The 12,337-nt window shown below is 41.0% G+C and overlaps 1 protein-coding gene across 1 annotated transcript in view; it reads left to right on the top strand.

Annotated features, from left to right (window-relative positions):
- Positions 1–7,442, top strand: part of CCDC178 (coiled-coil domain containing 178) — a gene marked incomplete at both ends in the record, with an annotated part of 121,113 nt that extends 113,671 nt beyond the window's left edge. The window contains one exon of the mRNA XM_080683765.1: positions 7,347–7,442. Coding sequence (XP_080539891.1) covers positions 7,347–7,442 — 96 coding nt within the window. The remainder of the gene's footprint in view (positions 1–7,346) is intronic.
- Positions 7,443–12,337: the final 4,895 nt, after the last annotated feature.

Raw genomic sequence — 12,337 nt, 5'->3', positions numbered from 1 at the left:
TACAGAGAAGTTTAAGTATGACAATTAAAATCAATAGTAGAACACCCGCCAGTGTGGGTCAGTGGTTGAGCTTCGACCTATGAACAGGAGGTCACAGTTCAATTCTCAGTCAAGGCACATGCCCAGTTTGCAGGCTCCATCCACAGTGTGGGGCATGCAGATCAGTCCATCAATGATTCGCTCTCATCGCTGATGTTTCTCTCTCTCTTTCCCTCTCCCTTTTTCTCTGAAATCAATAAAGACTGTATTAAAAGACAAACAAAATCAATAGTGTAACAAATTCAATTCATTGACAGCCATTACCCTAGGGCAGTGGTCGGCAAACTGCCCTAGGGCCTCGGGGACTGTGAGTTGTGTATTAAGTGGTGAATGCCGGCAGGCAGTGGGAAAATCCGAAAGCTTGATGTTTTGTAATTTCAATGCGTGTGTAACACGATATGCCTGGGCACTCCTGAGCTGGCCTTAGTTTCTGTTTGGAGTAGCGTAGTTCTCCTTTATTCAGGGACAGGTTGGTTTTTCTGCCTTTTCCCCAAGAGCGAGTCAGCTGCGAGCCCATTTAGCAGCACAGGCCGTCAAACTCACCTTCCCTGTGGCTGCAAGAAAGAGTCTTTGGTCAGAATTGTTACTCTGATCCACTCTTTTAGATGTTAGGAAGTTTCTTCTCCAGTTATACCAGCCGAGAGCTGATTCTGACCATGTCTTACAGCTCCTGAGCATTCCCTATGGAGGGTCACTATAAGCAATGGCTCTAATGAAACTCCTTGCTGTGTTCCCTGTAAAGAGGATGGTGCCCGTTAAGTTCACAGTATCTATGTTAAGAGCATGAGAGCATGGTCAGGTGTAAATATCAGGAATGGTGAATAGAATTTATCCTGCGGATTTGGGGTGTCTGATCTTCCAGACATTGGGTTGACCAGCATTCCCTTTTAATAGTGTCTGCTAGAAAGCTCGGCCGTGTGTTGGAACAGCTTGGAGGAAGTATGTAAGTTCTGTTTTTATGCCTCACGGTTGCTTGTTTCTTGACTTTTCGCTCAGTTTCAGTATACATACTTTTGTTGTGTTTGTTCTTGTAAACAGACGGGAATCCTGCCTCAGAGAAAAGGGTGAAAGAGGAGAAAGGGAAATCCTACTGTACGCAAATACCGTAATGCAGAGATTCGTGAAAAGGGAACTCTGCCCTCGGTTAATTTGCAGGCCAGTGGGGGTGAGCAATTTATCAAAGAACTGTAATATGAAGGAGAAATGATATTTTTTCTAGGAATGCTGTGCCATCATAAGATGAATGAAGTTACTAGTATAGTAAGATTGGTCGGAGTAATGCAGAGAAATATTAATATGCTGAAAACATCCATTTAATTGGCCAAGTTAAGATATCCAAATCTCTTACTTCCATGATAGAAAAACTTGAGCTATATTAAGCACAGTATCTGTATCTGACATAAAACGATATCAGTTTGGTAACAATGTGAATAGTTACCCATTTCCATCAATCTATATTTATATAACTAAAAATTCTATTTGTAACTTTAGCATGTACTTATTAGTCACAGTTATTAATTTATATTTACAAATGCTTTCCACAATCTGTATAGAGTGCTAGAATTTCTCCATAGCTGATTATCATTGTATTTATATCGTATATAAAAGACTCAAATCTTTCAATAGCTGTAATTACAGATTTTAAATTGCACTTTCAAGAGTAATTATTTCATTTTATGATTATTAAAACTAAAAAGAACAAGAAACATTTATACCTAGAGATTTCACGGACTTCGTTCGTTTTTCTTTTCCTAAATGGGGCTGAAACATGGGTGACCTTGGGCTGCAGGGAGCACTTGACCTCCCTGAAGTCACCGCTCCCTGCACCGTCCCTGAGAGCGGCTGGAGAAGGGCATTTTCCTGAAGGAACACTCCATGGCTTTCCTCACCTCCCACCGCGTGGAGGGGTCACTTCACAAAACAAATGCCGGGGGGCGGGTGCCCCACCACCAGCCATCTCGGAGCTTGAGGCACTTCACAGCTGCTATTCGTTTGGGGAGGAGAGACCCCGGATCTATGTGGCTGCAGAGCCTGAGGAAGGACTCGCTGAGTTCAAGGTGGTGGTGGATATATTCTTCACACCTGGATGCATGGAAGTTGGTGATCCCTGAACTGACCACCAGCGGAAACCAGATTGTACGTAGTCATGGAATTGAAAGTGATGGTACTCACTTTCCCCCCCACAACAAAGCAAAACGATTATGTCGCAGTGCCTTCCCAGGCGACGGGGACAGTGGTGTTTAGCTGTTCTGAAGCTTCAAATGTGACGTGTAGGCAGGAAACAACACTGCTGTTCAGCTTCTCAAACAAATGTCACGTTTACAAGAAGTTTAAGCTAATGGTTGCAGTCTGGTGGAAGGAATATAAAAGCTGCTGCTATTGAACTGCCCTTCTGCATTATATTTCAGAGGAACCCCGGATTTATTATTTCTGCCAGCTTTCTCATTCTTGTTTTTGGGTAATAGACCAAGCGTAGGTAGTTAGAGAATGACGCTTGAAGTTAGTGACGTGGACGGGGCCTTTGCCTCCTGGTTACAGACGCAGAAGTCTTTCTGGTGACCCACTGCATTCTGCGCTTGCACACTCTAAGCGTTTCCAGCCAGCCACATTTTTCCATTATCAAAAATCACTTAACTGCATGATGTACTTGGGCTGCTCTCACCAGCTCAAATCTCCCAGTAAAACGTATCCCTACGAGGAATGAATTGTTAAATTAGCTGAAATTGCACTTTTGAGAAACTGAAACAGGTGTGATTTGAATGCACATTTTACTTAGGTTTTAATGCGTGAAAGAAAAAGAAACTTGAATAGCTAAAAAAAGCATATTCTCTTTGCAAATTTCCTTGACTTACCCCTTATGTGGGCCTGCCCTAGCTGGTTTGTCTCAGTGATTGAGTGTTGACCTATGAACCAGGAGGTCACGGTGTGATTCCTGGAGAGGACACATGCTCGGGTTGCGGGCTCATTCTCTGGTAGGGGGAGTGCTGGAGGCAGCCAATCACCCACTCTCTCATCATTGATGTTTCTCTTTATCTCTCTCTCCCTCTCCCTTCTTCTCTGAAATTTATAAAAATATATTTAAAAACAAACAAAAAAATCCCCCACAAAATAAATACATGGGTCTAGTATTCTGACTGTTTTGATGCAATGACTTAAAGAAAAACCTCAACTTCTGGGCAGTAAGCAGTGTCCGTCTATTCAGACATAAGCACCCTATTTACCTTTAAAATGTAAGGTAACCATTGCTCTAAATACATTGAACAATAGCTGTCAAAACCACAACATGATAGACTGAGAACTGATAAACACAACCTAAACATTTCCGTAACTGGATTGCATGCAGAGTTTTAAATCAGGCTTATTTTATTTTCTGTATTCATGAAAATATTTTGGTTTCAAATAAATTCTGTCCACTTGAAATTTTACAAACTGAGTATTAATTTCTAAGTAATATTGGCCCTTTGTGTTCTAACCTTTTATTGCTTTAACCCATATTGTTAAGGAGAAAGAACAAAACAGTTTCTATACCAACATCTCAAACCATATGCTAATTGCTATTCCTAGTGCATCTTTCTAATGTGCTTGCTTATGATGAAACTAGAGGCCTGATGCACAAAGATTCGTGCAAGAATAGGCCTTCCTTCCCGTGGCTGCCAGCACCACCTTTGCTCCAGCCAGAGCCGCCTTCCGCCTCTCGCCTTGTCGTGTCAATTTGCATATTCCTTCCTTATTGGCTGTGGGTGCCTCCATCTTCGTCACAGAGTTATGGTCAATTTGCATATTCTGTCTTTATTAGATAAGATGTTTAACTGTTTTTTAAAAAGCTTATGTATTTTAACTTTGTGTTTTGGTTTTTCTAATGTTTATTTTTAATAACTATTTCATTAGATTTTTATATATACATATATACACTCAGAAAATACTGAATTTATGGTTTTGAAAACAAAATGTTTAACTTATTAGTATTTCTTTTTCATGTTCAGTGTCTCTCACTGTCTAGAATAGCAGTTCTCAAAGTGTGGGCACTGTGACTATTTTTTTTTTTCCTTTTGGGCATGTGGCAGTCTAGAAGAGGGAGACTACTTAGCATGATTTTATAGAAGGTATGGAAAATAACGTGAATGGGAGCTTAGAAAAGCATGAAGTACATGGAGAGGAAATATTATGGTTACTTACGGAAGTCTGGGAAATGGCAATCAAGTCCCGAAAGCCCAGAATAGTAGCTGAAGACTCAGCCTCCTTATAAAAGAGAAATAATTGATCCATTATGCTTCTATAATTGGCACCAGGCATCGTGTCAAAATTTAGTTCTGTGAGCAAATGATACTGTCCACCAACTGGGGACTCAGTTCCAAGTCCAGAGTGAAAGCATCTTGCTTTCCTGATGACAGAGTTGAGAGAAATAACCTTGTTATTGATCTAAGTGCTGTGGTTAAAGGGAGCCATCAGGAAAAATAATATGTACTAATCAAGGTTTCAAAGTTCTACTTGTCTGAGGAAAGCTGGGTTGTAGAATCATATAAACACAGGGTGTCTCCAAAAATGCACACAGGTCAACAGCTGATAGCTCACATGATGTTTCTTTCTTTTCAAATTTAACCCATTGGCATGAATAATTATTCAAATAATTTGTGTACATTTTGGAGACACCTTGTACAGTATACAGTATGTACACACATACACACAATTCTAAGATGAGATGAGTACTGCATTTAATGGTTAGCAGTATAGGCATTTTTGAATTGAATGGCACATGTTATTTTATCAACAAGGTGGCTGAGAAAACATGCCATGAGAAATAGAAAGGAACATCTATGAACACAAGTTCAAGAATCTATTTCAATTCAAGAATATATAATGTAATACCTTATATGTGCCAAGCACTGTTCTAAGGATGAGATATAAAGATGAGCAAGGAATTTGAATCAGATATAAGTGACATGTGAGTATTAGCTTTGGGAGAAGATGTTCCCCTCCCAGATATTTTGAGTCATTAAAGCAGAAATGAACTTGTACAGGCAAACAGGGATGGGTCGCTTTCCTTCAGACTATATTCCAAGGTTGTCCTCTCTTGAATCACTTTTTTGGACTCTATCCTTTAAGGTACTCTTAACTCCTGCCAACTTTCAAATTGAAATGCAAACTTCTTATGAAAACATCCTTTTATAAACCCCTACATTAAACTCATTTTAAGTGCTATTTTAGAATACATGGAGTTTAAATTTCAATTGTCTTTAACGATTTTATGGAAATAAAATACAGAATATTAAATTTACGAGTAGCAACCAGTTTTGTACTATTGTGGCAGATACTTGTTGAGGAAATTCTGGGGCTACCAGCATTTTCAACGTTTTCTTAGGGAAGAAGGAAAACATACTAATCATCTTACTGAGAACCTCAGCAAATCAGACTGTATCATGAAAATATAGTCAGCCACTTTCATAAATGTACACAAATAATAGTGTAGTAGGAAAGTCTTGAGATAAACAATAAGAAAGCAATCTAAACAGCTTTGAATTACAGAAAATGTCTCTGCTTGACATACTTCCAGGAAAGGGAAGCAGATAAAAGCAGCACTATTATCAAGAAGCAAACAAATCCAGTGTTTGCAAAAGGTTTTTTGAAATCATTTCAGTTAGTCTAAGAACATACCCTCAGATAAGTGAGCATTTAAAATCTGGTGGGGAAAAATGTTACACCTATCCTATATAATAAAAGCCTAATATGCTAGGCATCCGGTTGTCTGGTTGGCTGTTCAACCAATCAAAGTGTAATATGCTAATGATATGCTAAGGCTGCTCAACCACTCGCTATGATGTGCACTGAACACAGCGGGGGGGTGGGTGGGTGCAGACAGTCGACTGGTCGACCAGTCGCTAGGAGTTGCACTGACCACCAGGGGGCAGACGCTCCGACCAGTAGATTAGCTTGCTGCTGGGGTCCGGCCGATTGGGACTGAGCGAGACGGGCTGGACACACCCTGGAGCCCTCCCACGGTCCCTCCACACCAGGGGGCAGACACAGTGAGCTGAGCGGTAAGGAGTGAGGGATCCTGGACTGTGAGAGTGATGTCCGACTTCCGGTTTAGGTCTGATCACCCCGGCAGTCGGACATCCCCCGAGGGGTCCTGGATGCTAGAGGGTGCAGGCCAGGCTGAGGGACCCTCCCCCCCAGTGCATGCATTTCATGCACCGGGCCTCTAGTGTTTTATAAAGCTCTAAGAGACTTACTCCAAGAAGTAGCAATTTCTGTTAGCAAGATGCATGCACAGTGTGAGCCTCATGGGAATTCACTCGTGACCGAGCAGAGAGCAGCCCCTGCACAGACAGTGAGAAAACTGACAGATGCTATGGAAGCAATCAGTCTGAAATGTATAGAATATTGAAACCATGGAATGCCTAAAAAGCCATAAGCAAGATCTTAAAATCAATACAGGATGCTACTGAAAGTCAGTAATGACTGCAGAATAGGAATATCATACTGGTCCCCTGCAGGTTCTGTAAAATCACCGTGTATGCGTATTTTAAACAGAAAACAATTGTTAGATTGGTTTTATAAAAATAAATTTTGCTGTTTTGCAACATTTAAAGTGATGTAAAAGAAAGTATTTTTCTAGAATATTTGTCTGTATTTAAGGCCATCCTGAACTATTTTGATGAGAACAAAACCACGTTAGTCACTAAAAAGCCCATGGACAAAGCCTGCTGAAAACGTAGACCCTAATACTACGTAAGCCCGGAGAGATTTAATTGGTTTTATTAGGAACACCCTGGAAATACTTTTAGATGCAAGGAATGTGATGGTTTACCGCTAGGAAGCTCAGAGGCAGTGAATCACATTTGTCATTGGTCTTGACTGGAAGTCAAATGCAGAAGGATTTCTTGGTTTAAATTAGAAGATCAGCCACAGAAATTAAAAATGTGTCTGAGAGGAAAGAAAGAATGCTATATTTTGGTACTCTCTGGAACACCTTTTTTAATTTTAAATAAAGAAAGCACCATTTCTAGACATGTTTAAAACCAAAGAAGGTTTCTGAGCACCATATTGGTTTCTTGAGCCAATCTTTAAAAAGAAATTCTAAGTGTATATAGACTGGTGTCAATCTGATGAGTCATGGGTAGAAAGTTTTAACCTACCTTTCACATTTCTGTATAAATATAGGGATACAATGTTTACAGAATTTTCCTAGAATTATAATGTCTGAGCTAAAGCTAGACAGTTGTGCTGCCATCTTGGTGGCAGGTATTGTGGTAGCAGCAGGGAACCAGGGAAGTCTTGTCCAGTTCTGTCTCTCCTTCTCCTTCTAGAAAGCAAGATCCTATACTCCTAGCATGGAGTCCTTTGTCTCCGACTATCCCTCCAGCTCCTGCCAGAATCTTCCAACTCTGTACCACCCCAACTAATCCACTACTTTGGCTTTTGGGGTGAAAGTGGCTGAAGGAAAGAAGAGGTCTTGTTTTTTTTAAAAAAATAAAACGGAAAAAAAATAACAGCTTTAAGGATGCTGTGGAGCATCCCAGAGATGGTGAAGCCGAATTAAAATTGCAAATAGGACATTCAACACTGCTTCTTTGCTTTCACGTGCCCAGTAATTTTCTGAGAAATTTTCCCCCTTTACGGGTGATATTTCCACATGTATTACAGATTCTTTAAAAGAAAAAGGATTTCTAGATGACCAGACATCATCAATATTTCCAGATGCTCTGTATCCCCAAGGATAACCGTTGTCACTTGCTTCTTTCACCAAAGATTTCTCTTGAAATATTGTGACGATTTTTAGTAAAACTTCCCCATCTTACATAGAAATCATCCCTGATAAGAAGCATTTTAAATGGCTCATTGTATGTACAACCAAGCGTAGATCGTGAGCCCTTCCTTCAGTTCAACACCATGAACTCCCCCAGAGCTTGGGGAGCTTCAGCGTCTGCATCCTTCCACGTCCTGGGCTGCTGTCTCCGCTCTTGGCCTTCACGCAAACCCGGGCTCTGTCCACAGGCTCCACCTCCTCATTTTAATCACATCACACCCCTTTCCCTCTGAAATTCGTCAGTCTGTTACATGCTTCTGTGTCTCTAGTTCTCTTTTATTCATCAGCTTATCTTTTTCACATAGGAGTGAGATCATGTGGTACTTATCTTTCTCTGACTGGCTTAGTTCTTGTAGCATGATACTCTCCATTGATTTTAAAACTTTCTCTTTTTTAAATATAAGCATATCCTATATAATAAAAGGCTAATATGCAAATTATCCCTACGGGCAGGAGTTAAACTGACCGGGAGTTAGAAGTGCGCTCACCACCAGGGGGCGGTGCAAAACATAGCAGGTGTCGGCGATGCAGTGCTGGTCACAGGCAGCAGTGGAGGCACTGCCGGCCCCGATGGGCCCCAATGAGAGTGGGACTGCGGCAGGATAGTGGAGCAGGTGAGCGGGCGGCGCCAGGCCAAGGCGGATGTAAAGGGAGGCCCCGGCCGGCAGCGGGGGAAGGGAGGCCCCAACCAGCAGCCGGCAGCCACTAGGGACCCTACCCATGCACGAATTTCATGTACTGGGCCTCTAGTCTCTATATATAAAAGTCTAAGTGACTGGACTGGCTGACGAGCTGGTAGCTATGACATGCATTGACCACCAGGGGTCAGATACTCAATGCAGGAGCGGAAACCACAGGCATGGAAACATGGAACAGACTGATGAATCTGGCCTGGCCTGCACCCTCTCTCAATCCAGGACCCCTCGGGGGATGTCAGACTGCCAGTTTCAGGGTTTTAGCCCGATCCCAGCAGGCCAGGCCGAGGAATCCCACCAGTGCATGAATCCATGCACCAGGCCTCTAGTAATGCTATAAAATAGTATATGCATAGCTTCAGGTACATCACACAGATCTTGATATTTCTTCTTTTTCTTTTTATTCTGACCTAAATATTTTCAAATTTCTCATATGATTTTACAAATTTGCTTTAGTTTAGGTTCATTGTTGTTATTTGGTTTGTCTTTTGAGCACAATCACCTACTTCTTATATCAATTCCCGGTATTGATTCGGATAGATCAGGCCAGTGGTCGGCAAACTGCGGCTGGCGAGCCACGTGCGGCTCACGAGCTGCAATTTGCCGCTTTGTTGACTAATGAGTTTGCCGACCACTGGATTAGGCTGTCCTCCAGTAACAATTTCCAGTGTCAGTGGCTGGCAACTACAAACGTTGGTTTCTAACCTCAAAAGCTCACTGAATCTCTGTGACCCTCCAGGGTTGTTCACTTTCACAGAGTAACTGAGGGCTCAGTTCACTTGCATCTCTGCCTCCACCATCTCAGACAAAGGCCTGTGTGGTCTCCTTGCCAAGGAAGCAAAAGTTGGAGGGTCAAATAGCATCTGTTAAATGTCTCGGCCGCAGACCGACTCATGTTTCTTCTGTTCATGGTCAGAGTAGACTCCTGGCCTCTCCAATAGGACTGAGAAACGTGGGGCAGCCCATGGCTATTTGGTAAGCAGTCAGTGTCTCCCACAAAAGTTATTAAGATCCCCAAAAAAGTTCAGAGTGCTAGGTCAACACTGTGTATTTCGATAGACTGAGAATTGAAATGTGTTAAAAACAGTCAATCATACTTAAAATTGAAAAGGGCAAGGTATTAATAAGACACAAGATGGGGAATTGATACTAGTAAGGATATTGTGGAATCACGAAGGTTTCTTGCCCAAGCCTGGGAAATTATATGAACTCAAACTCTTTTAAAACCATACTTTTCCAAAACCAGGAATTTGAGAATAATGAATAACACCAATTTGGAAAGAACAGGTTTATGAATGGAATCATGAGAAACATTTTTTGATTGGTAAAAAAGAACAAGGTGGCAGAAACTGTGGAAATGACTAATTTGAACTAATTCTCTTTTTAAAAAAATAACTCTTTATTGATTTCATAGAGAGGAAGGGACGGGGAAAGAGAGAGAGATAGAAACATCAGTAAGAGAATCAGTGGTTGGCTGCCTCCTACACGCCCCTACTGGGGATGGAGTCCAAAATCTGGGCGTGTGCCCTGACCAGGAATAGAACCCTGACCTCCTGGTTCATGGATCAATGCTCAACCACTGAGCCACACCGGCCGAGCTCAAAGTAATTCTTGCAAAAATTGTTTCAAAATTTTAAGAAATAATTCATATAAAAATATTTAGACCTCTGGTAGTTAGGTTCAAGATGATCAGAGATTGAATTGCTAATCCTGACATCAAAATAAGGAGAGACTTTGAACATCTAGGCCGAAGAATATGGCTACTACTCAAAGAGAAAACAATGAGAGGCAATAGTTTGGTGTGTAACTTTTGGTTGATTCCATTCAGATTCTGGGTTTAACTTCTACCGGTTAAATTTAATATCCTTTCCTATAAAAATGGAGATAAAAATAGTATTAAACTCAAGGAGTTGCAGTATCCTATATAATAAAAGCCTAATATGCTAAGTGTTTGGTCGTCCAGTCATCCATTCAACCAATCAGAGTGTAATATGCTAATGATATGCTAAGGCTGCTCAGCTACTCTCTATGACGTGCACTGACCACCAGGGGGCAGACACTCTGACTGGTAGGTTAGCTTGCTGCTGGGGTCTGGCCAATTAGGACTGAGCGAGACAGGCTGGACATGCCCTGGAGCCCTCCCACAATCCCTCCCTGGCTGGCCAACCTCCCATATCCCTCCCTGGCCCTGATGGTGCACCAGTGGGGTCCCTCAGCCTGGCCTGCACCATCTTGCAATCCAGGACCCCTCGGGGGATGTTGGAGAGCCGGTTTCAACCCAATCCTGCAGGCCAGGCCAAGGGACACTCGTAGGTTCATAGGTCAATGCTCAACCACTGGGCATGCTGGCCAGGGTGTTTACAGCACTTTTTCTAGGGGAAAGTCCTCTTCCTTTGTTGGGTTCTAATTTTTTTCTTGAATCTTTTCATTACATTTCTTCAGGCATTACTTTTACTCTGTTGACTTTTCTGTTATTTAGACATTTTAAAACCTGATACGATTTTAGATTTTATTTTGTCCTAAAGTAACTCTACACTTATTTCTCCCAACCTCTTCAACATTAGAAACTTGGCAGGGAAGTAGGGCATAAGGAACTGAGATTATGGAGGGAATAAGGCACATTGTTTTGGGGCTTTAGCTACAATCACTTAGTTATGCCTTTTTGGACATAATGACAATGGGCTTGAAAAAGTAGAAAGTTACCTATTCATTAAATCAAGCTACTTCTACTAGCTTCATAGAATTATACTCTATTTCTTACTTGTTTTGTAATTTTAAGTAGTTTAATATTACTGTTAAGTGTGACTCATCAGAATGTCACTAACTTCCAATATTAAAATCTCATGCCATTTAAGGATAAATCTTAGAAAGAGCAGGCATGTAAAACAGGATGAATTTAAGGAAAACAAAATAAAATCACAAATGACATCTAGAGAAAAAACCTTGGAAGGGAATTGTCTTTAATTAGTTCACAGTTGGAGATTGTTCATACTGCTTATTTTGGTTAAGTCTTTCATTTGGGGAGAAACAAGCTATTTAACTTTCAGGATGCTTGCGGGTAGTTGGGGAGCAACTGGAATCCCAATAAAATTCTGTCCTCAAAAAAGTGTAACTTTGGTAGGGGAAAATATTTTCTATAAAATATTGTAATCTATTGGAGTTTGTTACTCATCAGCAACAACAAAAACGAAAACAAAACAAAGGTAATCCAGTAAACTCAAAACTCATACCATGGATATTAGGTAGGAGGCATTGATATTTAGTTTAGACAATAGAATTACCCCCGGGGCATTTCTGAGTGGACTTGCTTTCTATTGGGTCTTAATACAAGACCTAACTTAAGCCTTTTCAGAAAGAATCTCCCAGTTGAAAATATGTACTAGATTTTTCTTTGTAAAAAATGATAAAAATTCTGACAGATAGGTTAATACTGCAGTTTTATAAACAAATATGGCACATTCTGAAAAGAGTGAAATTTTCACAACAATATTTCATGAGGCTGTTAGTTTGCTAAACCCTGGTTTTATAATATGCTTATGACCATTCCCGCTTCTCTAGTTCACATAAAGTTTACCCACGGTAAGCGCCGCTGTGTAGTAATATTGGGCATCACTATTTAACGACGGACTTTGTGTAAACAATGGCAACTTACCAGGGTTGACTGGAGCATGTCTGAAGCTGCATGAGTGAGAGCTCTCCGCATTCTTTGTAAGATTTATTTAGCCGTAAATTATTTATAATAAAGATACAGCAGAGACTGTTTAATGAGTACATTTATCACCTTCTATTTCCTCCT

The sequence above is a fragment of the Plecotus auritus genome (genome assembly GCF_963455305.1).
Source record: "Plecotus auritus genome assembly, chromosome: 8".
Classification (NCBI taxonomy): Eukaryota; Metazoa; Chordata; class Mammalia; order Chiroptera; family Vespertilionidae; genus Plecotus; species Plecotus auritus.
Note: the sequence above shows the minus strand (reverse complement) of the source record. Positions and strands in the feature narration are given on the sequence as shown.